We start from the raw sequence: 26,566 nt of genomic DNA on the forward strand, positions 1-26,566 counted from the left end.
GGAAGAATAAATATCTGGGAACATTCTGAAAGAGGAAAGTGTGGTGTATTTCCTCTAATAGGAATGGGCTACTAGATATTAAAACAGATTACGCAGATATGGTAATTAAAACAATTTGGTAATGGCTCAGAAACAGAATGATCATGAGACCATAAAGAAAATCCAGAAATAGATCAAATATAAATATGGATTAAATATATGATAAAGATGACATTTTAAAATTAATCAATGATGTTACAGACAACTAGTTAGCCATTTGGAAAAAAGAAAATGCTGGATCCCTAACCATGCTCCTCACATCAAAGGAAATTTCAAATTGATAAATGATTAATATATTAAAAATGAAGTATCAGAAGAAAACACGGGCCAATATTTCTATGATTTTGAAGTGGGGAAATCTAAGTATAACATGAAATCTAAACATCATAAAGGAAAAGCCTTGTAATTTGACATTTCAAGAATGAAAATCCAGCCAGGTGTGATGGGTCATGCTTGTAATCCCCAGTACATTGGGAGGCTGAGGTGGGAGGATCACTTGAGTCTAGGAGTTTGAGAACAGCCTGGGCAACAAAGTGAGACCCCTATCTCTACAAAAAATAAAAAAAAAAATTAGGTGGGCATGGTGGTACATGCCTGTAGCATCAGCTACTCTGGAGGCTGAGGTGGGAGGATTTGCTTGAGCCAGGGAAGTCAAGGCTGCAGTAAGCCTTGATCATGCCACCGCACTCCTGTCTGGGTGACAGAGTGAGACCTTGTCTCAAAAAAGAAAAAAAAAAAAAAAAAAGAAGAGAAAACAAAAACATTCTATACAGCAAAAAATACCATATTGTGAATATTGAGGCTGTCTTCTCCACATTCTTTCCACTGTCTTCCCCATTGTGTGGATGCTACGCAGTTTGTTTGGGGGTAGGGTATCCATACCTCCTTAGTCTAAATTCCAAGGGTGAGAGTTGATTGTTTTAACCTATCAAGGTAATCTTGTTGCCCTTGCCACAGTGATTGGTTCAAGTAACCCTGATAAAAGCAGTAAATTCATGACATGCTCCTGATAAAAAAGAATGACATATAATCCAATTTAGGATTCTCAATATTGGAGGCTTATTGGATTAAAAAATTCCTTGCTCTTCTAAGAGAGCCACTGGAAGTTTCTGTACAATGTAGTGTGGGGATGTGAAATCTAGAAAAATGACAGCCAATTAGGCACCATGAGGGAAGTGAGATTTAGGATGGCCTTCTTACCATAAAAGGCAGAGTAGAGGGGAGGAAAGGAAACAGTCTTCACATTTTTTTAAGTCATTGAATCATACTAACCCTGAATCACCTTTGGATTTTCGGTCGGTAAATATTTTCTGAATTGGGTTTTTTGTTACCTGCAAAATAAAGGGTTCTAACTAATATGAACCAATGAACAAACTCAAAAGACAAACTAGGAAAATATTTGCAATGCAAATGCCAAATAGCTAAAATCCCTAAAACAAAGAACTACAAATCAATATGAAAAGAAAATAACCTAATTTTTTAAAAGGCAGACTATCTCAATAGTTCATACAAGAGGAAATACAAATAACCAACAGACAATATCAATAGATACTTAAGTTCACTATAAATTAAAGAAAAGTAAATAAGAACAAAGGAAAATGATTTTTCACTTGAAAGGCTGACAAAAATGGAAAAAAACATTAATATTATGTAGGACTGAGAATTCATAGGGAGACAGATTCTCTCATTACTTATTGGAGAAAGTGTAAATTGGTGATTTTCAAAAGAGTAATTATATACTTTCTATTAACATTTAAATACTCATAGGTTTTTTGTTTTTGTTTGTTTGTTTGTTTTGTTTTGTTTTTTGAGACAGTATCACTCTGTCACATAGGCTGGAGTGCAGTGGCCAGATCTCAGCTCACTGCAACCTCCGCCTGCCAGGTTCAAGTGATTCTCCTGCCTCAGCCTCCCGAGTAGCTGGGATTACATGTGCCCACCATCATGCCAGGCTAATTTTTGTATTTTTAGTAGAGACAGGGTTTCACCATTTTGGCCAGGCTGGTCTTGAACTCCTGACTTCAGGTGATCCGCCTGCCTTGGCTTCCCAAAGCGCTGCAATTCCCAAAGTGCTGGGATTACAGGTGTGAGCCACTGCACCCGGCCAATATTCATTGCTTTTAACCAACCAATTCCACTCCTGAAATTGTATGCTACGGAAATACCTAAGCAAGTAGGCAAAGATGTATACAAATATCTCGCAGTATTGTTTATAAGAGTGGAATACTGGAAGCATTCTCGATATTCATTAATTCAGAACCGTAAATAAACTCATGGTAGATTCATGCAATGGAAGAACTTTATGGGCTTCATAAAGAATGAAGAAATTCTGTATGTTGCCAATGAAATATATTTCAGATAAATTAAGTAAAAAGTAAAACTGTAATAAATAGACTATGATGATAATTTTATGACAGTATATACAGATTAAAATAATTGGACAGAATATCATCATACTATTAACAGTGATCTGATGTGGGAAATGGGATTAGGGTTCAGTGGAGAAAGCTCTAATTCTGTGTGATACCCACATACTCATACACAATACTCATGTACACACACACTTATCACTACCACCAGGACCACATCCTGCCCATCAGGAATTAAACTGCCACTTTGGTTTCTCACCTGACTCTTAACCTATTTTCAACCTGTTCCCTACTCTGTGGCATGACAAGGATAGGATGGTACATGTTTGTTGAAAAATTTAAAACCACAATGAAAACAGACTAAAAGTTGGCTTGCTTTTTTTGTTATTTACTCTATGTTGGCAATTCTAAACAATGCCAATGGTAAAATAGTCCTCCCAGCAAGGGTACTGCTCTCACAGCCCCCACGTTTGCACATGATTGCCCCTCTGAAAATCTCATTTATTTGACCATGAGTGCCCATGTGCCATTTGCTGGACTAGCTGCTGCCCATCTTTGCCTCCCTGTCTCCAGTGTACAGACCACCAATAAATTCCCACTTTGCTTCTGAGAGTGTTACATGAAAATGCCTTCCCTAAAATCTTGGGAAAAAGCTGAATGGCTGCTTAAAACTGGCTATCTGAAAAGCCTTTGGCTGGTGCAGTCATAGGCCCCTTACAAGTACCCACGGAAGTGGTGCTTCCCCAGCAGGCTTCTCTGGAAAAGGGGATCACTGGAGAGGGCAGGGCCTTACTCCATCAGCTTTAAGAATAAGCACCCCATGGAACAAAAAGAAAGCCATCTACCCAGCATAACCTGAGCCTTGTAACAGAGAGGGGAGTGTGTGGGGAGAACAAGAGGCAGATCCAATTAATTACCCTTAGAAGCAAAGGTAAAAGTTGAAGATTACGAGACCCATTTACAGGAGGAAATAGACCCATCATTGAGCCTAGAGAATGGGAGGATTGTTTAGGGCCAGAAAAGCGTCTCAATGCTCAGATTCCATTCCTTTTCTGGAGCTCTGGAGAGAGGAAGGTCACAGCTTGGGCTTGGAAGTTACACTTAGCAGTGGGTTCAGATTGGTAGGAGGGGGGCTGTTGTCTTGGGTCCGATTCTGGGCCCCCAGCTGGCCCCCACCCTGAGGGGACAGAAGCTTCTATCTTCTCTAGGGGCTGGCCAAGGAGGGGGTGCCCCCTGCGAGAGGCCCATCCATTACCATCACAACAGCTGATGTCACAGACCCCACAAAGCAGCTGGGGCCCCAAATGCAGGGTAACCCTAACCCCACCAGCGATTGAAACAGATAGAGGGGTAGCTCTCCCACACAATGCCTGGCCCTCACTCCTCTCCTCCTCCCCCTTGCACTTCCTCAAGAGCCTTTGTCTTCTGGTCCCTAGGGCCTGTAGCCTCTCTCATTCCTGGCAAACTCTGTCCATTAAATTCAAAATGAGGCCTCTGGGGAAAGGGTTTGGCACTTTCTTTCCCTGCCTCCTCTTATCTCCCACCAGCTATTCCCCATCCGCATCTGTCTGGCAGGCAGATAAGAAGTCCAGCTGTGAGAAAAGGGGCAAGGTGGTGACTGCTTCACATCCTTCCCTGGGCTGTTTTGATTTGCTTTGTTTTTCTGCCTCAGAGCACCCCACAGGGTTACTGGTCTCTCTCTGGACAAGGCCTTGGGCCGGAAGTCATAAGAGTCAGTACTGAGGCTGTGGGAAATGTTCTGGGGTAAGTCAGGTTGTTTGACTGTTATAGTCCAAGTCTCTGTACTGAACTCTGTCATCTCCCCAACCAGCTGGAAGCCTCTGTGTTTTCAGGAGTGCAGAGTCCTCCTGTTCCCCCTCAGGACCCCAGCATGCTGAAAGCCAGGAGCAGTGGTTTCACCAATCTTTAGGTGTGACATGGGGTTCAGGGGGAGGCTTCTGGAGAAGGTGGGTGGCAGACCAGCAGGGCTTGAAAAATCTGTCAGAGCTCTATGAGGCAGGGAGAAGGGTCACTGCTTAGAGCTTCTGGCTTTTCCCCCACGAGGAGAGCTACATGTCTGAAGGGATTTGGTTATTATTCAATATTTTAGTCATGAATCTCTCTTAGACATTGATGAAAGCCATGAACCTTCTTTCCAGAAAAAAATGGGTGGCATGCACACATACATGCAAACACACACACACATCTGTGATGGTTCTTGGACACCCGGTTAAGAACTCCCAATAGAAGAAGGTATAAGTTTTGGAACCAAAGCGAGAGTAGAGAAGGTTCCAGGTAGTGTTGAGGATAGGCTGTCCTCAGAGCCAGGTGGCTGGCTGATTTGAAAGGCATGTCCCTCTGTTTCATATACAGGTGCTTGTGGGGCATGGCTATCACCAACCCTGTAGTGGACTTGGGGAGAGGATGTCAGGAGGCAGAGAAGCCCTGGACACCTTTGTCCCTTGCTCAGCCATGAGGCATGTTGTGGAATTGGAAGGTAGGGAGGAAAAGGCCTTAAATATTGCATAGACTATTGCTCGATGTGATACTGGCTAAGCATTTTGACCTTCCACAGCTCATTTACACTTCACAACAAACTTGTAAGTTGGAGACTACCATTCTGCTTTCATGGATGAGGATGATGACATTTAGGGAGTTTGTTGAGTAATTGTTCAAGGTCAGAGGCTAGTAAGTGGCATTGCAGAGATTAAAGCCCAGGTCTCGGGCATGAAAGCCCAGTTGCAGCAGTCAGATATCTTACTGAAGAAAACTGTTTCTAGTCTATTCCCATTGCTTGTGTGCTAGCCTGGAGGGCAAGCAGGCTGGGCATTGCTACACTGGCATTGCTGGTCTTACTTACCATGGTTCCAGATGTGCCTAGGAGGTTCTTCATTACATCCCAGAACATACCAGGCTCATGCCAACATTGTACTCTAATGTGGTCTGCACCAAAAATACTCTTTCCTATGACTTCACAAAATTTGACTTGCATTCCCCTTCAAGGCCCAGCTAATTAACATCCTGCTTCTTCTGAGCTGTCTTTCCTAACCAGACCCTTTCCTCCACTAGGCCAGGATGACTGTACCCCTCCTGCACTGAGTCTAAAATAGGCTCATCTCTCCCTTTTCTCCAGCGTGGCCTTGTTCTGGATAATCCTACATCACTCCATCTTGACTGGGAGCCTTTCCTTGGCAGGGCTAGTGTTCAACATTGGGTTCCAAGTTGCCTAGCCCAGTGCTCCACTTAACTCAAGCAGTTCAAAAAGTTCTTCTTGATGATGATGTCAGTGTTAGGTGCATAAGCAGGAAAAAAACCTAACCCAGGGGTTAGGGATGTTTCCAAGGCCACAGTATGGCTCCTTGCTTTGTGTGGAAGGTAGGCTTTCTCTTCCCCACTAGGCTCTCACCTGCTCTAGTCCTCAGTCTAGCTGAGTGGGGATCCAATGTCAGTCATCCAGTTCACCAACCACAGTTGCACTCTGCAAATGGGATGGAAGAACAAAATACCCATGAGACAACACCGTGGCTTTTGAAACAGGTATGTAGGCTTTCTTGTTTAATAGCAGTTAAAAGAGGAAAATGTACAAGAGGAATAAACATGCTCTTTTCACAGAGGAGATTTCCCCTAACCATGCGGCCCATCCATATCAGTAGCTTTACTAGTAAAGTTTTACTAGTAAAACTTACTAGTAAGTTTTAGAGAAAAAAGTTCCCTTCAGAGTTAAAAATGGACTTTCCTAATTTTCTCTATAAATGTGCAACTATCTGTGCAAAGTAAAAACGCCATTTCCAACACCTTTGTGAAAAGTACTTGTGAATGCAGGCAAAAAAAAAAAAAAAAAAAAAAAAGAAGAAGAAGAAGAGGCAGTTGCAGTCAAGAGAGGAATCCTGGGAGAAGGGAGGCTAAGGTAGGGGAATTTCTGCAGCAGTCCCTAGAGAGTGCGCTCAGAGGCCTGACGAGGAAGGTCATGGCCAAAGCCAATCTTGAGAGATAAAAGGCCGTGGGTCTGTGACTTGCTGAGTAAGCACTTGTCAAGTGTACAGTAAGGCTAGACTGACTTGGAGGACTGGTATGCAATGAAAACACTGGGCAATGCACCCTGGAAGCTGTTCATTCCCTTTGCCAACAGGGTCTCACTTCCTGGTTCCCATTTTCAGGTCCTATTCCTTCCTTCCTGCAACAGCTTCATTTACAGCCTGCTCAAAGAGATTTTTCCTATGAATGTTAAAATCATGCAAGCAGCCTATATTACTACTGAAACCTAATAGGGTCCCAAACTGGACTGTCCCTTCAGGAACATAGACCTGGTTTCCCCAGGAACTTGGCCAAGGGTTCATCCTGACCAAAAGCCATATGGGCTTCTAGCCATCTGTGTGCTTGCCCTCTTATTGAAGCCCTCCAGGGTTTCCATATCTGTAGGTATTTGATGCCATATCTGAAGAGTCTGATGGGTATGGGCACACATGCTTTGCACAAGTCCTCTCAAGGGTTGGCCCAGCTACAAGTCTATAGACAAAACTAAAAACATTCCACTTTTCTAATTCAAAAACTTGACATTGCTGGTCCCGGTTTTTATCTTCCCTGTCCAACCAAGACTATGTCTCTACATACAACTCAGTAGCTGCATGTTGCTTTTAGTTAGATAGACTAAGAATGGAGAGAAGATATATCAAAGGGTCCATCTTTATATATTGAGCTTGAATAAGCTTTTTCTTTCAGGGGACTTCTGTGCAGAATAAACCCTATTCCTCCACCTTGTTCACCTTTTCCTCTATAGCACAGTTCTTCCAAGGCAGAGGTTTGGGATGAGACCAGCAATGATGATCCTCTAAAGATAAACACTGTGGCATGCTTACATGTCTCTCCATTTCCACTTCAAAGTCTCTCAGTACTTAAAGCTGAAGAGATCTTGCTACAAAGGGGATACTAGTGAAGAAAAGCGTTTTTAACCCTTCTCAAGCAATAGAACTTCAGATTAATATAATCGTTTCTCACTTGTTTCAACAAAGACAAGAGCTTGGCGATGCCATTTTGGCTCCTGCCTTCTCTTGGCTTATCAAGTTCTGGGTGGCAGTGCTCATCCCTTACCCTCATCTTGAAACCCTGGCCAACCACCCAGCCCTCAGGATGAGCTGCAGCAGGCGTCTGTGAGCTCACATGTAGCCTTGTCTCTCCAGTTTTGAGGAAGTTTGTATGTCTGTGTGCACATCCTCTTCCCCATGACTATCAAGATGTGATAGGATATGGTGAGGTAGAGGGGTTGAGGGTGGTGGGGGGCAAGGAAGTGCTTCCCTCCCCAGAAGCAACTCAGTAGCTGACAAAGGTAGTGAAGAATTCTGTTTGATAAATCTCTCCTCCCACCAATCCAAGCTGGAAAGTCCTGTGTGGCTTATTTGTCATTGTTTGGTGATGTGCAATTATACTCTTGCCAGTAGCCATAGTAGCATCTTTCTGAAGTATCTTAAAGTACAGTTTCCCCTGACTGACTTCATAGCAAAGCCCTTGTATTAAGTCTCAGGAGTCCATCTGGGACAATGAATGCAGCCTCCAAGCTAAGCTGCTCCAGGCTTTAGAGTTTGGAGGATAGGATTATAGGCAATCTTTCTCAGACAAAGCCAAAGATGGCTTTGGGGATCTCAAAAGAGGATGGGAACCTTGGGCTTCAACGACAAAATAATATCTAGGATATTATTTAGTGAAGGACAGTTGGGCCAGAGGCAACAAATCACAAGCCATGGCTGGCTCTGATGACTTTATGGTAACAATGTCTCCATCCCTAGATGCATCCAGTCCAGTCATGGCTGCCCCCACAGTGCAGAGCTGGTGACATTTCCTTGAAGATCATAGCCAAAACCACTGGTTTTAAAACATAAAGGAACAATCACAACTAATCCTCAGGTTTCACCTAAGGGTAAGGTAAGGGCCATTTTTAGGCTTCTGAAATCTGAACTATTTCAGTGGCATTACTGGAGAAGGCTAAGTCTCAGACGCTCTGTGAAGACCTATGGAAATAACTGTTGATTTATGTCCTGAACCAAATGCTCTGACTGTGAATGAAGGAAATGAGATGAGCAGGGAAGGCATTGGGTCTCTGATTCCATGAAAACTGGCTTTCAAGATCCAGAAAAACTCCTTGGGTTGAGACTCAACACTCCTAGAGTTGGGGCAATCTGCAGTTAAAGATGGGATCCAATTATTACCGCTCTCTACTTAGCTGTATCCTGCCCCAGAAAAATTTGCAGTAAAAGCCTCAGGTTAGATCTAGGCTAAAGTAATTGCCAAGCTTGGGGGATTGGAATGAAGCTGTCATCTTGCCATATGACATGTTTGTTCACAAGCCAGTGAAAGTCAGCAGACTGAGGAGATGACCCTCCAGAGCTCCCCTTAGTGTATTAAATAATGTTGGCCAGGCCCTTTCCTTGCATTGAGAAGAATCAGCCTCATCTATGCGGTGAATGGGCATCCAGGAGTGAACAGGACATATTTTAGTATCCTTTTGCTTATTCACTCTACCTCCCAGTGCCAGATACCCATTTTTTGTGGTTCCTAAGCCCCAGACCTAAAGCTTTAGAGCCATGGATGGAAGGTGGTTCATCACACTGGGATTGATGATACCACCATCTCTAAGATAACACAGATAGTGTAGTAATAACTTCCCCTGAGTCCCAGCCTAGCAACATCTCATGTACTTGCTTATTCTTGTGCCTCTTTTACTATAGGGAAATGTTATGTGAATACTGCACAGGGGTTAATAAAAAAATACATATGCTCTCTTTGAAGAAGAATACACAAATGCAGGGTCAGCTGGGGTTGGATCCCAGACAAAGGGGCTGCAGCAGGTCGCCTCTGTAGGTCCAGGCCACCCTTCATGAGTGGTGGCTGCTGATGAGTCCTCGGAGCTGCTTGGCCACAGTGTCAATGAGTTTCTGCTTGTCTCGCTCATTTTTCCGAAACTGTGCAAACATGTTGTTCTTGCGGCTAGTATCCTTCATCCTAAACAGAGAAGGAAAGAAAAAGGGCAATGTGTTTGAGGAAACAATGGTGGAAGGAGAACCTGCAGGAGGCAGGATGGCAATGCATCTTAACCACTATCCAGAGTAATGAGAGAGTCCAGAATATCTCCAGTGTCAGGCCCACACTCACCTACTCATCAGGAAGCTGGCATTCTGGCACCTATATCTCTCTCAACTTCAGTCACCTTTGGAAACTGGTCAAGACCCAGCTTTGGAGGGGCCAATCTCCTTATCCCTTTTATCTGCTCCACCTAATTCATTCCCTTCTCTCAGCAGGTGCTATAGGTGTGTGGGACACGGAACAGCTCTGCTGGTCAATAAACCCTTATAGAATGTCTAGGATCCACTCATTACCTCATGAACCTACTAAATCCTGATGGGACCTTCGAGATAATATTTGAAAGGTAAAGCAGGAAAAGTGTTCTTAACTAGCAATTCCAAGAGAACATGAATAACCAAAGGCCACTGTGTATTTCTAAACCTCACTCTAGCTGGCTACTCTATCCCATCCCTAACAAAACTAAGGGCTTGACTGACCTTTTTCCTTTTGTCTCAGGGTAACGGCACATAGGCGGTGTGGTGACTAAGAGAGTATGGTGCTGAGGAAAGCATGTGCCAAAGGGCTGGGCCATCCTCTCACTCCACAAACCAGAGCTTTTTACATGAAAAGCCCTTGAGTCCTTAATGGCTGTCTGTACCCCCGGACCTTTGACCTTTGGGTCATGCTAAAGCTTCACAGATGGCATATTTCTAGAACCACGGGCAATTCTGGCCAGTGGTTCTTTCAGGTAGAGAGCCCTAATGGGGAAACATGGACAAGAAAGCCAAGACTAGGTTGAGATGGTCACAGAACCCCCAAGTCTGACTAAGCAATTGTGACAGAATTCAGGAATTTGCTATTCCCTGCAGAGGGCTCACAATCCCTGACATACATTGGTGGCCACTAACTCTTCTCCTAGTCTCTGCACACCAGACCCATATCCCACAGCTAGTTCCAGTGTTAGACAATTGAGAACAGTGCCAAGACAGATTTCTTTCTGGGATAGGACCAGTCTTCACCAGAGCTGGGCCAGCCCTCTGTCTTCACTGCTCCCTGGGCTGTATGGAGACAGGCTAAAGGGAAGGAACATGGCACCAGGCTATAAATTGCCCCCAGGCATATTTCCCAGGGGACTTTGGTCAATCCTGCACCATTTTTTTCCCCCACTGTGGGTGGCCCTTTGCAGAGGAGCAGATTAGAGGCCAGTGAGTCAAAAGGCCAGAGATCCCACAGGGGCATTTATGTTTGGCATATATGATATAAATTTACAATATATGTATTCCATAAGGGCATTATATGTGGCAAGAAGTTTCTAATGAGCATCACAGCTGTATGGCTCTGGCTGACAGTGATAGCCACAGACTAATTAAGAATTCTCTCACTGATCTAAGCTCAAAGGCCTTCAGGCTGGAATTACTCATCAAGCAAACTCAGAACACTGAATATAAGGTATGATCACCCACATGTGGAGGCCTGTGCTTGGAGGGGAAGAAGAAGGGGAAGTGACTGCGCTAGTTGAAGAGAAAGAATGAGGGTCCTCAAGCCTCTGATAATTACTGTATTTGTTCCCTTATACACTAGTGGCACAATTATGTTTGTGGAACTGGCCTGGTTTTAGATAGTCCCAGGGAAAGATTCCCTTTCCTCTGCTGGGTATACTATATATCTAAACATTATCAACAACACAAAACAAACAAAAAGAAATGAAGAAAATCACTTCCTATATTCATAGGACATTTAGTTTAATATCCTACATTATCATTAATTTCATGACTCCTAGAAGCAGCTGAGAGACAGGCAGCCTGCTGGCTTTCAGCTCCCACAGGGAGGCTCCTGTAATATCTAGGAGAAAGAGGGTAGTCTTTGGCCTCAGAGGCTAGAATTTCTCAGTCATTAAGACCTGGAGTTGGAACGAGGCACTGTAAAGATAAACTCAAGTACCCTGAGGGCTAATGGTGGCCTGCTGGTTTCCACTCAGGAATGCTCCAAAACCGAAAGTCAGCCCTCCCACCTTCCATCCCATTCTGAAAGCCCAGTATCCTGTTCTACTTTATTAACAGCTATGGCCACCTCTCAGTGATGCAGGAGCCACTTCTTTTCCCTAAATGTCTTTAGCAGGTCTTTGGGTCTTTCCGTTTCACCCTGCTAAGAAGCGCCAGGTTGAAAAGGGGAGTCAACATCTGATGGTAGAGCTGGCTGTGGAAAAGCAGGAATAGGTCAGGTAAAGGGGTCAATTCCTATGAGGCTGGGAGACATGGATTGTAGTGATCTGGATGCCCTTTGATCTACTGTGTTTGGAAGGAAGCTTTTAAACTCTTCTGATTGCTAGGGCTAAGCACATAGCTTCTTTACTGGCCAGCGCTCCAGAATGGTAGGGAGAGGCTAATTATTTTCAACTATTGTTGAGCCATAGGAAGTGAATGAGCCAGTATTTCCTAGATCCAGAGATTCTTGGGAACAGAAGAGTAAAGGACTGCTGAGAGAAGTAAATAACTAAAGGGAATTCCATGGCCCATTTGAAGGACACATAATGACCATTAAATATGACCATTTAAGCACCAAGTCAAAGGTCAAAATGTTCCCTTCTTTCACCTTGGCACCAAGAACTCTGGGATTAAGCCTTGCCTCTAATAAAGGGTCTTCCATAAGAGATGCGGGCTCTAGATTTTAAAGCCACCAAGAGGTAGGGGAGGCTGCTGAGGAGCTCCCTTTGGTCAGGGCTTTATTTCAGGCCCCACACTAGCAAGAGTATTGAGTGTGCCAAGAGGTTGAATGGGAACAACCCTTTACCTGGCACAATGGGAGAAAATCCCTGCCGCCACTCCCAGCCCCAAAGGAATTAGTAAGCCAAGGGTCACTCTAAGGGCCAAGGATAGAGAAGGCAGCCAGCCAGTTGGCACCAGGCTGGTTTAGTAGATTAGTATGTCAGGGTGGGGACAACTCAGAGGCTAGGGATTTTAGTGTAGTCATTAGTGTCAATGAGGAAACCAGAAGGACTTGCCTCAAAGTGATGGAAAAGGCCCAAGTGAATAATATACTTACTCTCTAGATATCCTAGGGAGGAAGGTCAGTGGGAGAGAGAACCATGGGAAACAAAGTTAAAAATGGAAACATCAATCTCTGATGTGGTCAGAAGAAAACTGTAGTCTGAGTTTTTAGTCTCTTGGCTCCAAATACATACCCCTGCATCATGCTCTTGCCTTCACCTCTTCCCCTTTTTTCCCCCTTTCATATTACATAGTAAGAAGAATAGACCTTGACCTCTCCTTCTGCTTAAGGCTCCACTCTGACTTTCTGGACTCTGAGTCTTGCCTTCCTAGGATTTGAGATGTGGCTGACTGGCCATATATGTAGACTTCCTACACTGCCTAGAGGCAGGGCATTCTTCCAAGTAGCTGGGGATTAACTAGTTTCTCAGATTCCAAGAGAAACCTGCCTTTTTATGTGGGTCTTGGTCTCTGACCTGCCAGCTCTCTAAGAGATTAGCAAAGCCAGAGCCAGGCTGTAATACATAGCATTTCCCAGCTTCTGGGTGACATATTGATTAGCCCTGAGATTTCCTGGAGCTACCTAACTTACTTTCAGTGGTAGCACCTCTGTTTCAGAGAAGCTACAGTTCTGTGGCAGGGAATCCTCTGCAGGCTAGTGACTGACTAAGGCAAAAATCAGACACATTCTCCAAGACAGTTTTGTTGGGATAGTCAGCACAATAAAGCTCAGTCTGGCAGGGGCTGGGAGTTGGGAACAGATGAAGGTTTCAATAATTCTCAATAATTTCCAGGGATTCTCTACTAGGAACCAGAGAAGCCATCTGTTCTGTGGAGTTGCACTATCCATCATCATACCCCAGATGACTAGAGCAGCCTCATTCTGTTCACCAGGCTGGCCTGAGCCCCAAACCAAGCCATTTTTCTTTCTTCTGTTGCCATCTCTAGTAAGAGACACTAGTAAAAGACCCATTAAACTAGAAGGTAATGTCAGAGTCCAATTCTGATCCATACTTGGCCTAGCTTGTTGGGGGCTCAGGAATGAATAAGCCACAAGAGGAAGACTGGCTTGCCAAATCCAGTGATTGAGATTGTTGACAGCACCCATGGCCTATGGCAACTTCCAGAACAAGGCTATCTTTCAAGATACTGGCAGTGGCAAAATTATCTTCTATGCCAAACCCCCACCCCTGTCTCCCCACCTCCCAACACAGACCACTGGACTAGATACTCACTTCTCTAGCAGGGTCAGAGCAGTCACTGGGTTTACCCGGAGGTACTTGCAGTTGGGCTGACCATAGTCAGCAAGGTAGGTTGACCAATCCCACTGGATGAAAAGATCCAAAAGCTGTAAAATATCCAAACCCCACCCCAGGGATTATTCAGACAGACAAGACAAACCAAGATACCAGAAACTTCATCATCCTTCACTACCAGCTAATAAATTAGATACATAAAAATTAAAATATAATAAGAAAAAGAACAGCTTCAGACTATTCTTTCAACCAAGAAAATAAATGAGTAAACATTAGATGGCAGACTTATCTCTGCCATAAGCAGTATGGAAACGTTGCTAAGACTATATGCCAGCAGTTAGCTCTCAGAGGCAACCCTGTAAAGAAACTAACACTAGACTGAATCAAATATGATAATAATACCATAATAATCATTCACTTACTCATTTAATAAATACTTATCAAATGCCTTCCACATGCCAAGAACCATTCTCAGTATTCAACAAAGAACAGATAAAGGTGGATGTAGTCCAGTGCCACATATGCAATTGTTTGAACTTCAAGGTTAAAAGGTCTGGGTTCAAGTATCAGTTTTTTGACTTGCTGCACTGACTTAGGTAATACAGACGTATATACATGCCTGTATACAAATAGGACACACAGACAACACAGAAACACTGAACCAAGGCGTAAATGGATCATGTAGCATTTCTAAGAGGCAATATGTGTTACGCCTATGCAGACACAGGCTGAGAAGATGAAATCTGGGCCATAGTAGATTAGCCCATGATTGAGGACACAGAGTCTAGAATTGGGTTATCACTGTTAAAGAGAAGTGCCAAGAGCTAGATGTGTGAAAAGACAATGAGAGCTTTCTGAGGGTGAGCTGAGTTCTGACACTGGGGGAGATTTTGACTGAAAGAAGCTAAACTTTTGTCAAAGGCTTTCCTTCCCAGCCAGTTTTAGCCTCAGACATCACACTAACAAATATTCAAAAATTGTAACTAAGTAAAACAAACAAACAAAAGCTTCTAGAAGGGGCACAGTCCCAGACTCACATCACTGCATAGAGGAAGAACCCTTACAGTACTTTTAACTCAAGACATTCTCCATTTCTCCCTTTCCAGGAGATAGGTAACTGCTGATGAGGACAAGTAGATGGCTGGCTGTGCAGAACAAAGGCAGAGAGGCTGAGAGTGCAGTCATATCCAATGCCAGAACCTGGGCTCTAGGCACACCTTCCTCCATGTCTGTCTTCACTATGCAGCTGGGCAAACAGGCAGTATGGGCCTTGCCCTATTTGGCCAAGTCTCCACTTCATCCACTCTCTTAGAATAGCAGTTATGAACTTCCTGAAGCAGGATGAGAAATGGCTGAAGTCTCAAACCTAAAACTGAGAAAAGCCCCTACACCCTCAGCCAAGAAAGGGATTTTAGAGATGAGAGAAGGAGTCGGGGAGAGACAGGCACGCTGCTTGGTCTGGGCCAGGATGGTCCCAAACGGCCCCTCAGGCCATTTTCAGGTCATGCCTATTTTCATTGGCAAGTTAAAAGGCTTCTACCACTTCTTTCTGCTGACCCAAGGCCTCAGAGAGTTCTCCTTTAGAAGAGAATTTCTCTTGACTTTCTACTCTAGCATCAGTATTTCTGTCCTATGGTCTTCAAAGACCACTCAAGACAGCTCCTCTTTACTTGCTTCCACGACAGACACTGAGAGTACCCCTTGTTCTAAAGTTCATCCAGTACTATGCTTTACACATTTCACTATGTTTTCCTGCAATTCCTAGGGAAAGAACTATGAAAAAAGATAGCATTTTTTTCCATTAAAATTTTTTCACAAAATTAAAAAAAAAACAAAACCTAGGAAGCCTTTTACTATTTGCCTATTAAGGAGCCGATAAGAAAAGTGAATGAATATCAAAAAAGTCTAATTGGAAAAACTGGAAAATCATTTCTTAAAGCTATTTTAGATACTACTTTTTCAGCATACATGGACATATACATGCATGTATTACCTTCTTTTTAAATGAATTCCTAATTTCTGTGCTGGAATTAATGTATTAGTACTTCTGATTTATTGCTAATACTACCATGTATTTCTGGTTAATGACACATGGGAAGTCACTAGTGGACAGTGGAGAGAAGTTCATGGCTTAGCTCTAAGTTATGGGATCTTTGGGGTGTCGCTTTTCTGGCCGGAAACCTGTGGCTGGTGGCACCTTTGCCTGAGTTTTGCTCTGGCCCACTGGGTTTGTTACACCCACTTGGCCTGGCAGGCTGAGCTCATGCCTGCCAGGGACACTGGAGTCCGGTGTGGAGCAGCGAGGGGTGTGTGTAAGTGTGGGGTCCGGTCACTGTACAGTCAGATGCGCTGGGTGCTGCCATGGGGTGGGCAGCTCCAGGTGCCAGCATGGACACCAATTCTCTGTGCGAATGCAGCTGGACCAGGTGTACTGCAAGCAGCTTTCCTGGATGGCACCGGGGAATGTGGCAACACCCAGAAGCTTGGAGATGCCAGGAACCACAGGGCCCCAAAGAGGGAGTCACAGCTCTGGCTCAGGGAGCTCCCATGTCTGGGCTCTACAAAGAGCTGCAGCTCTTCTCTCCTTCTCTTCACCCACAATGTGGCGAGCAGGGGGTATGTTTCAGCCCTGTTTGTGTTACCCCAGCTCTTTTAGCCTCACCATTCAGTAGGTCTCAAGTTCTTGTCCTGCGACCAGGAAGAATGAGGTACACAGACAAATGGAAGGTGAGCAAAATGAAGAGATTAATTGAGCAATAGAACAGCTCAGAGATGACCCACAGTGGGAAGCTCCTCTCAGTAGCCAGGGTGTCCCAGCAAGTATTCAGCTTCTAGCAGAAAGGGTTGCTCCTCTCTGCAGGCAGGTCGTCTTGATAAGTGTTCAGCTATCAGCAGAGAGAGTGGCTCTTCTCTGTAGCTGGTCGTTCTGCTGTCTCTCTGTCCTCTCCTCTGCTCTGGCTGAGCTCAGGGCTTTTATGGGCCTCAGAGGGGAGGAAGTGCAAGCCATCTGGTCCACGGGCAGCCAAGTCCCTACTCTGGTCCGCAAGACTGGCAGCTTGGCCACCAGCCTTCAGGCCTCACTGGGGACCTGCCCCCTTCTGCCCAGGAACCTGTCTGCTTTCTGCTCCCATTCATGGCACTTGAGGTCAGCCCCAACTTTGCTCCAAGACTGGAGCAGCACTGACAACAGGGAGAAGCCATGCAGTGGGAGCAGGCACTTCCAAGCCTACAAGGGCAGGGAGGGCCTTCCCAGGCCCCCAAGAGTGCAGGGACACCTGGGTCCACAGCCATGGTTTGGGTGGCTGCAGTTGTGCCCAGGAGGATAGGGCTCCTGCCTGCTCCCTGACTCCCACCAGCTCCATGGAGCATGCAGCCCCGGTCTTGCCACCCTGCTGCAGCCAGCATGATGGATGGCAGTGGTGGGCCATTTAGGGCAGCCACTACCATCATAAGGATTTCCATTTTTGTCTTCCTGCCAAAGTCAATGCCAATGGTGAGCCTAAGAGCTCTGGAATGACAATCTATCTAATTTATTCCACTATAGTCATGGAAGCTACATAAGTCTATTAAGTTCAACCACCATGAGCCTATAGATCACACTCTGGGTCATGTTGCTTCCCACAGTCTTTTAGGGTGGCCTCAAGCTAGGTCTTATGGCCTTCTCTGAGACAGATGGACAGAGAGTGAAGTCTGAGGGTACTTAACTAAGTGAGCTGCTTGGAGGCACACTTCTACTGGATTCCACAGAACAGTGTTAGAATGAACAGCCAAGAAAACCAGCAGGCCTATTTATCCATATAGTACCTATCCATATAGTACCTCCTAGTATTTATCCATATAGTCCCTCCCTCCCTCCCTCCCTCCCTTCCTTCCTTCCTTCTTTTTTCCTAAGAGACTAGTTCTTGCTCTGTTGCCCAGGCTGGAGTGCAGTGGTGCAATCATAGCTTACTGCAGCCTAGAACTCCTGAGCTCAAGTAATCCTCCCACCTTCACCTCTCTGAGTAGCTAGGACTACAGGCACACACCACTATGCCCAGGCTAACTTTTAAATATTTATTTTTGTAGAGATGAGGTCTTGCTATGTTGCCCAGGCTGGTCTGGAACTCCTGGGCTCCAGTGATCCTCCTGCCCCAGAAAATACTGATTTCTAAAGTTACTTAGGTTAGTTATTTTCTTTGTCATTACTTTCAATATGGTTGTGTTTTTCTTTTATAATTCAGCTATGTTCATTTTTCACTGCTTGTGCTCCACCTTTGATTCCCCCACATTCCAGTTGATTTTCATTATTAATTTTGGGGTATGTGAAATAATACTATAGTTCTGAGAGTAACAGCAATATAAAAAAGTGTTCTCAGAGAAGTATTACTCCCTCGTCATTCCAGCCTGTTCCCATTCTCCCCACTTTCTTCTATATCTTTCCTATCCATTCTTGTAGATAACCAATCTAGTTTCTGGTTTGTCCTTCTTTCATTTATTTTACGCCAATGAGCAGACACACATATATTTTCTTATATCTTCCTCTTTCTCTCTTGAAGGGTAGCATATCATAGCTACTCTTTTACACCTTGTTTTGTCATGTAATGGCATATCTCAGAACTCACTTCCTAGAAGCTCATTCCTCATTAATGATTATATTCTTGATTTATTCATGAAAATGCTGTTTCTGTAAACTAGGTAAGCAAAGTCATTTTCAAGGGACAGACCAGACATTACATTTTGGAGCATTTCATGTTAACTTGCTAGAACAGGAGAGTGCTAGATTTTTAGAGTAGGAAATTCTGATAAATGTTAAGGCTAATTCAATCAAACGCAAACTCAACCCATCATTAACGATGCTTTGATTTCAAATACAGAGTTATCTATTTGTGGTATTTAATAGAACAGGGGAACTAAACTAGTGTAGTAGTTGATGTAATACTTTATAAGCTATATAGGTTAATTAAAATGGTAAATTATGTGATTACTGGTTATGATACAAAAATGTGTGTAAGTGGAAAAGTATATGACAAGGGGAGACATTTTTAATCAGGTTATATATTAAACAGGCCACTATGATAGGATACTTTTTTTTCTTCCTATATAACTTTTATCTGTGTGACTCTTAACTAGGGCTTTGGCAAAGTTCTAAAGCTGCCTCTGGTATATTTCCTTGTTTTTTCAGAAAATTCCCTGGGCTTAGTAAGACTCAAATTATAATTCTGATTTCATGGAGGGTGGGGAGAGTGGAGAGGACTAAGAACTAGAAAGCATAAGCAACTTGCTAAAAATCACAAAGTAGACAAGTGGTAGAGATGGTTTGTTGGCTCACACCCCCCAAGATGCCACAGCTGGTTTTTTTTTTGTTGTTGTTGTTGTTGTTTTGTTTTGTTTTGATTTTTTAATCCTGATTGATTCTGTCTGAGTTAGATACTCATCTGAGACTATGCCAAATTTCTGAACAGACTTTCTTTTTTGCAACAGCAGCTGGGAAAGACTAGAAAAATCCAAACAAGTCAAAGTGAAAACTAGTCCAAGGCCATATAGTGAGTTAACTGGACAGAGAATAGGCAGCATTATAATAGTAGAACAAATGCAAAGTTCCAAGAAGGACCTTAGGAATGTGATTATTATTAGGATAAAGCAGGGCTCGGTTGATCTTTGTTAGTGTACACAAATATACATGTCTCCGGCAGCAAGTCTAGAAATAATTCAGATGGACGAGTTGCTCATGACTAAAGGACTAGAAGGAAATCATCAAGTAAAAATTACAGGCAATATACAAGCAAACCATCTTGGGGGTATTTGAGTTTTCTTTGGCAAAAAGGATTACCCAAAAAAACTCAGAAAATAGAAATGCGGAGGCTGGTGGAGAACGGCCTGCGTGTTTCTCCTCCTGGACTGTCTGTTACCAAACCAATTCACATCATGTCTATTCATGAGTGAAGAGAATTGTTGGATGTACCCTATGGCATATAAGCCTCATCTCCCATGTAGACAGGAGCTCCCCAAGAATGGGGATTATGTTTTCTCCTTCTGACTCCTCAACAGCACAGACTATTACATGGCTAGATTCTCAGCAGGTAGTCAGCAAAGACATGGAAAATAGAATTAAATAGGTCAGCTAACATTTTGTAGCAACGATATTGGCTAGATGGTGACAGAGACATATACTTTGTGCTTCTCATATCAAATATTCCAAATGGACCAAACCTAGGCTGCTCTTGCCCAGCACTAGAAGAGAAGTTGCATAAGGAAGAAGAAAGCATCAAACAAACAGGAGAGATGATACCTATGACAGGTGAGTGGGAATCCAGTCCCAGACATGTGAATTTAAGGTTCCAATGGAAGACACCTATGATTAGTGACTGGGAACACAGCAGATGTCTGGTGACATGTGGGTTGGGTCTTAGTAGGCAACATGGGGCCTACCTCATGTTAGAGAAAGCCTCCTCTTTCCAGAAAACCTGCAAAGATGCCATGGGGAGCAAAGGATAGTATGAGCTAAGGTAGGCATGCAGACAGACACAGATGCTAAGACACACTGACAGTGGCCACACCCCTCTTCCTCAAGGGTGATTTTCTTTACATGTTTTCGCTTGAACAGGAACGCTGAGTCCTGTAGAGAGCTGCGCTCCCAAAGCAGGTGTGTCCTTGAAGTAAACTTGATGCAGGAAAACCTGAATTTGCACTTTATACACATTCCAGAAGAATTCTTCATGTTAAACAAGATAGACTACAAAATGGTTTCAAATAACATGCTTTTCTGGGACACTTAACATATAATCCAAAAAAAATTCTAAAAGTTCTACCTCTTCAGGACATGGCTGCTGTATAAAGTGCAGTCCACTTTCACTAACATACAGAACACTAACCCTGGAGAAGCTTCATTTGTCCACTCCCTGTCTCTGACAGGATGAAACTAATTACATCATTATAAAGTATTTTCATAATCACTGATCCACATCTGCTTTTTTTTGGAGGCAGTAGAGCACAGCAAAAGAGCCCCGAGGCTGAGGGTCCTCTGACTGATAGTGTGACCACAAGCATGACACCAAATCTGTTTTTCTGGTTCAGATGTGGAATCATAATAGCTTCTATCAGCAGCTGAGAGCAGATTAAGAGACCAATTGTAAAATCTACTAAAAAGCACAGAATTGACCAATGACCCATTTGTGTTTATTGCCCAAGATTTCCTCCAACTCCTTGTCTCTGGTGCTGGGCCTCTGTGATTCAAAGAAGGGCATCCTGAGTCTCCTCAGGAGCACTTCCTGACACAGAAATCTGGGCAAATGTAGAAAATGGAAAGCAGGGCTTATTTCAACAAACATATTGAGTACCAACAATGTCTCAGTCACTTTTCTAGATACTGCATATGAAATGATGTTAAGACGTTATCTCCAGTCTTGAGGAAATCAGTCTGGTAAATAAATTGATACAGAATGATGTGCATACCCTAACAGGTACTCTAACAGGTTATAAAGAAAGTTCAAAAGCAGGGCATCTAAGCCTGAGCCAGGTAGGTGGTGACTGAAGGGTGGGGTGGAGGTGTCAAGCAAGGAATCTGACATGGCTAGATCTCTCAGGAGTGCTTTGGGAATAACCAAGACAAATGAGGCCTCATATGCTAAGCTAAGGAGATTTATTTTAGCCTAGAGACTTCTCTGCTTATTCTCATCACTGCTGCTACCTGCTTTTTTCTAGATTAGAAGATGGAAAACTATAGTCACTACCTGTTGTAAATAAAGTTTTGTTGAAACATAGCCATGTTCATTGATTTACATAATTATCTATGCTGCTTTTATGCTATAATAACTGAGGTAAGTAGTTGTGACAGAAACCATATGACATGGGAAGCTTAAAATATCCACCATCCAGTCTTTTACAGAAAAGGTTTGCCTGTAGATCCAAGGCAGGGAGGGCAGTGTGCTCTGAAATTCTCTCAGATATAAGACATTTAATACCTAGTAAAGAAAGAAGAAAAAAATGGCTTTAGGGAGACCCTTCCCATTGTAATGAGATGGCATAAAATTCATTATCCTAACAACTGGCATAAAAATTATTTCACGGGAGAAAAACATGTTTGGGGAAATATCCTGCTTGGTGAGACTCCCAAGTTGCCAAGACATTTAGTAGAGAAGGTAGAAGCAATTTGGTATTCTGGTTCTTGAGAGGCAGAATGTGAAGACAGGAGTTTTAACTAACGTGTGAGAAGGGATAAGAAGAAAATCCTTCACGGTATTGTGGTTCCAGACAACTTTGGAGAGGGAATCTAATAAGTGACTTTTCAAAACTGTTTGCTGTGCAGTTCATGACACAATCAATCTTCTTTACAAACCCAACGCCTCAATCCTGGTCTTTAGACAAATCCTCTCTGCTCCCAATTGCTGGGTCAACGATTTCTCTCTCTCTCTCTCTCTCTCTTTCTGTGTGTGTGTGTGTGTATGTGTTTATGTGTTTGTGTGCAACTCAGAGCAGAAGCTGTTTCACACCTAGAAAGCTGCACAACTGCGCTATGGAACTGGGAGTGCAGGAAGCAAGAAGACTGGAGTTGTCTATGGATTCACAGAAATCTTGAGGGGGCCTTTGGATTTTCCGTAGGCTGTGGAACTGTGGTAGAGAGAGGTTCCAAGTTTTTCTGATTTCTGTACATGAAGGGGGTCAAGCTTATACTTGAGCTTTGCAACAACGGCCAGTAATAGGCTGCTTCCTGGCCCTACGTCTGACCTCCTCTTCTTTTACCTAGCTGAGTGAGGGCAGACAAAGAGGTAGGGGAAGGCACAAAGAGTGGCTGTGCAGCTCCCTGCTTTCCCTGCAGCCCAGCTCCAGGTGGATAGAAGCTTCATTCAGTTCTTTATCAGTGACCAATTGCCTATCAGCAACTTCCTCTGAAAGGGAACATCACCCTGAGAAATATTTATTTGCCTCATAAATGTGGGTTTATAGGTTTTCTGTCTAAACTTTTCACCTTTTCTCTCTTGGTAAAGAGAAAAAAAGAAAGACAGGGAAGCTTCTGGTTCTCTTGTTGTTACCAGCTGGTGCCTACGGGAAGACTCCCAAATAAAAATGCCAACACCAAGCATTCCTTTGAGTCAGAGACTGTCCTGTAGGGCCATTTCTCACTGATGACAGCATCTGTCCTGCTGCAGGGAGCAGAAGGAAAGCCTGTTATCACACGGGCTGATAATAACCATGTACACATACATGTTCAAGGGGAGGATGGGAGGCCCCTGTCATGGGCTGACTGAGTTGTCACTTGTTGGGGTGGTAGAAGCAGGCAGATGTGAATTTTGAATGGAACTGCTGCCACAGATGTTGTAGGAGAAGAAGGTAGGAGCCATGGGCCACTGTTTATTTTCTTTCAGTATAGTGTGACTTGTTAAAGGTTCCTGGGTGGGTGAATTAGGGACTCTACGATTGAGTTGTTAACTAAACTACCCTTCCTCTCTGGACAAAATGACTAAGGGCCTTAAAAAGAATCCCTGCAAAGAGACCACAGAGTGAAGATAATATTAACAATGTAAGTGTAAGCAAATATCAAGAAAATGGCAGAGCTCAAAAATCTCCTAATCATAATACAAGCTCTTTATCAGCCACATTATAAAATAATAATAGTAATAAGCTAATCAGATTTGATAAGTCAGTCCCCCAAATCTGAAATGATCAAAAAAGCTATTTATATTATTATTCATTATTATGAAAAATGAACTTAACCTAAGTATATATTATGCCTTGAATTATTAATATTAGTATCTGTGTGTGTACAAGCAGACTTTCAAAGGTAATGATAATGTTCTGTCTGTTAAACTGCAGTGGGAAGAAAGTTATACATGAGAATAACCTTTCGCAGCTACTCAACGTCTAATTATAATTTATTAGTAAATTTTTATACACACAACTATATTGGGGGAAGCTCTTAAAATGTCTTTTACCAACAGTGGATTTTCAATCAAAAAACTTTGGAGACATTGGGTAATAACCTGCAGGGAAAACTACTGCAAATTCATAATGAAAATGATTCAAGTTCTTTTTTATAAATGGATAAATTAAGAAACATAGTTGTAGAAAATTACATCTTGCCTTATATAAGTCATTATTACAAATTACAACCCAGGCATCCTATGACAGGCAGAAGAAAAAATACCTAACATTAAGGGATGGCAAAGCAGGTAATGTCCTTATACCCTGGGTAAATTTAGAATAAGCTAGGCTCTCCATGGCCTTTGAAACATGCTTGAGTCTGGTAGAAAGACTCAGCACTAGAAAAATTAACTTCTTAAGATCTTGAGCCCAACTAGATATGCATTTAAAATCAGTTTTGTTCACTTGGATTTGAAGGCTAGAGATTGAATAAAATTGCAACTCAGAATTTCATTGCCAAATTTTGAAACTAATCAATAGATTCAGCAAAGAAGCATTAGATAAGTTATGGTTCTTGACCACCAAGGGATGCTTTTTGTTCATTTGTTTTCCATCCATAAACTTCAAATTTCAGAAGGGTTCTGCCTCCCAAATATTTTGTTAAGTAAACACTAGTTCCCAGGAAGACTATAGTTTCAGACCCATAGTGGTGGTATATTTGCTATTTCCTTTGTCATTAAATTTCTTTTCTTCCTTTCAATTCTATTTACTAATTAGTTTTTATGTAAAAATTTAACGAGCCACTTCAAGTCTACTTTGGACATAAGTGGGATTAAATAAATAGATAAAAAGTGTTCATCAGCATGGTCCATCCTTGAGGGTCAAAGGAGGGGCCCAGGCATCGAGTACCATATGCATTCAGATCAAGGGAAAATCAGGCCCAAAATGTTTTAAGTTCCAGTCTGCCAAAAAGTTGGGCATGATTTAGATAAACAGAAGAGAATGAAGGGAATTTCAAGCAAAGAGACTAGTGGAAGCAAAGGAGCAGAAGCAGAAGTAGCTGAGATGTATTCAAGGGAAGAAAATAGACATTTCTTGAATACCTATTATGTGCCATATTGGGCTAGGTATCTTACTTATCCATTTCATTTAATCCCCAGGAAAATCAACAGCAGAAGAGGCAGGTACCTCCATTTTATAGATAAATAAAAGAAATCCCAAAAAGGTTAAAAGAATGGGCCAAAAGGAACATATGCAGTAAGTGACAGAGTCAGGACTTGGACCCATAACAATCTGACTCCCAAGCCTGATCTTTTCCTCCATTCCCTTTTGGGCCTCTGTCAAGGGCTAGTTGGATGAAAGCAGAGGGCATATAAAGGAATAGCAGTGAAGAGGCTGAAGAGGAAGTAGGTGGGGTTAGACTATGCAGAGTACTGGAGTACTGACTCTCAGTCTAAGGACTTAAAAATAATCTATATTCCACGGGGAGTGGTAACATTTCAGTAGCAATTTATTTAGTGGGATAAATTTGGTAGTAGCATACAAGATGGACTAGAGAAGAAAATTTCTAGTCAGGAAGATCTGAGACAATGAGGATCTGGATTGGGATGGCAACAACAGGGTGACAGAGGAATGGATGGCCACTGTCTCAGTTCCGACTGAAGGATTTGAAGGCTAACTGAATGTTGGAGGAGACAGGGAAGACTAAAACATGATCACAAAGCAGGTTCTTCAAAATCAGTTGCCTTTAGAGACCAGGCGCACAATACAAATGAATGAATCAGGCAGGTGAAATATGATAGTGAGTAGTGGGGGCTATGGAAAACTAGAGTACATAATCCTCCTAAAGGCATTCACATTTAGATGTTTTAAAAACATTATGCTGATCACTCATTGGGCCATCAGTCTGAAACTTTTGTATAGGATTTTGAAGCTGGATAGTACACAAGGCAGACCAAAGAGGAGAATGTTGGATATTGCCCCATGATCTACATGCCTCTCACATTCCCAGAGCTTTCTCTCATTGGCAGGGTATACCACATTAATTAGGGTCATTATCAGTCTTAACTTTTATCCACCAGCTGAGCTGACATATATGTCCCACAAAGAGGAAATAGGGCCAAAATGAAGAGAAACATATTTCAGGTTCAAGCCAGTGTTGTCAAGGCTTAGAACACCATGTTTTCACATGAGCTAAACCAATGGCCTTCAGAACAGATCCCAAAAGAACTCTTGCCTCCAAGGAAAACCAACAAAGCATTAAGGGCCTGCTCTCTCACAGAGCAGGCTGCCTCCTCCTTTTCCTCTTTTTCTACTAGCTGGGTCTAGTTTGAAGAAGAGTTTTCAGATCAGGCCAAGTAAAATTATAAGGCAGAGAAAAAAGAAATTTATAGATATTTATTGAGAACTAAGTGTTGGCTAAGTGATATATGTTTAACTTAGATAATGTTATTGGATCCTTTACATAATTCTGTGAGATAGGTTATTATTTTTCTAGATGTGAATAAGAAAGTAAATAAATAGCAAAGTAGTAGTAAGTACAAAGTAAGTAGTAAGTACAAAGAAAGCAGTAAATAGCAGGCCTTAGACATGAATTTAAGTCTTTTTAAGTCCAAAGCTACTAGATTTGAAGTTAAGTCTCTTTAACATCCTTCTACTATGCCAAGAGCTCAGGTCTCCACTGTTCCCCATAACTGTTCTCATTCCAAACAAAAGCAGATGAACCAATACGTCTTTGAGTTCTTTCATATGTGTCTTTTGCTTAAGCTATGCCAGTACTTACACAATTCAACAGGAAACAACACTGAAATCAGATTATTACAAATCTGGGGTTCTTGGGCCAGGAAAGTCCAAAGTGGGGACCATATTTAAATCCTGGTATGAGGCAACTATGACTGTGTGACAAGGGCTGGTTGAATCACTGCCTGGCTTTCCTAGCCTTTATTCATGGGCTACAAGTTTAAAGCTGGAAAGAACCTCCAAGAAGAGCAGAGCAGAAACTCAATGAGATTCCAGGAAGCAACAG

General features: G+C 42.8%; 1 protein-coding gene across 1 annotated transcript in view; it reads right to left on the minus strand.

Annotated features, from left to right (window-relative positions):
• Positions 1-2,382: 2,382 nt before the first annotated feature.
• Positions 2,383-26,566, minus strand: part of EXOC6B (exocyst complex component 6B) — a 694,448-nt gene continuing 670,264 nt past the window's right edge. The window contains exons 23-24 of the mRNA XM_030920515.1: positions 13,684-13,796; positions 2,383-9,401 (exon numbers count right to left, since the gene is read on the minus strand). Of these exons, the coding sequence (XP_030776375.1) occupies positions 9,275-9,401; positions 13,684-13,796 (240 nt within the window). The 3' untranslated portion in view covers positions 2,383-9,274. The remainder of the gene's footprint in view (positions 9,402-13,683; positions 13,797-26,566) is intronic.

The sequence above is a fragment of the Rhinopithecus roxellana genome, chromosome 17, assembly GCF_007565055.1.
Source record: "Rhinopithecus roxellana isolate Shanxi Qingling chromosome 17, ASM756505v1, whole genome shotgun sequence".
Lineage (NCBI taxonomy): Eukaryota > Metazoa > Chordata > Mammalia > Primates > Cercopithecidae > Rhinopithecus > Rhinopithecus roxellana.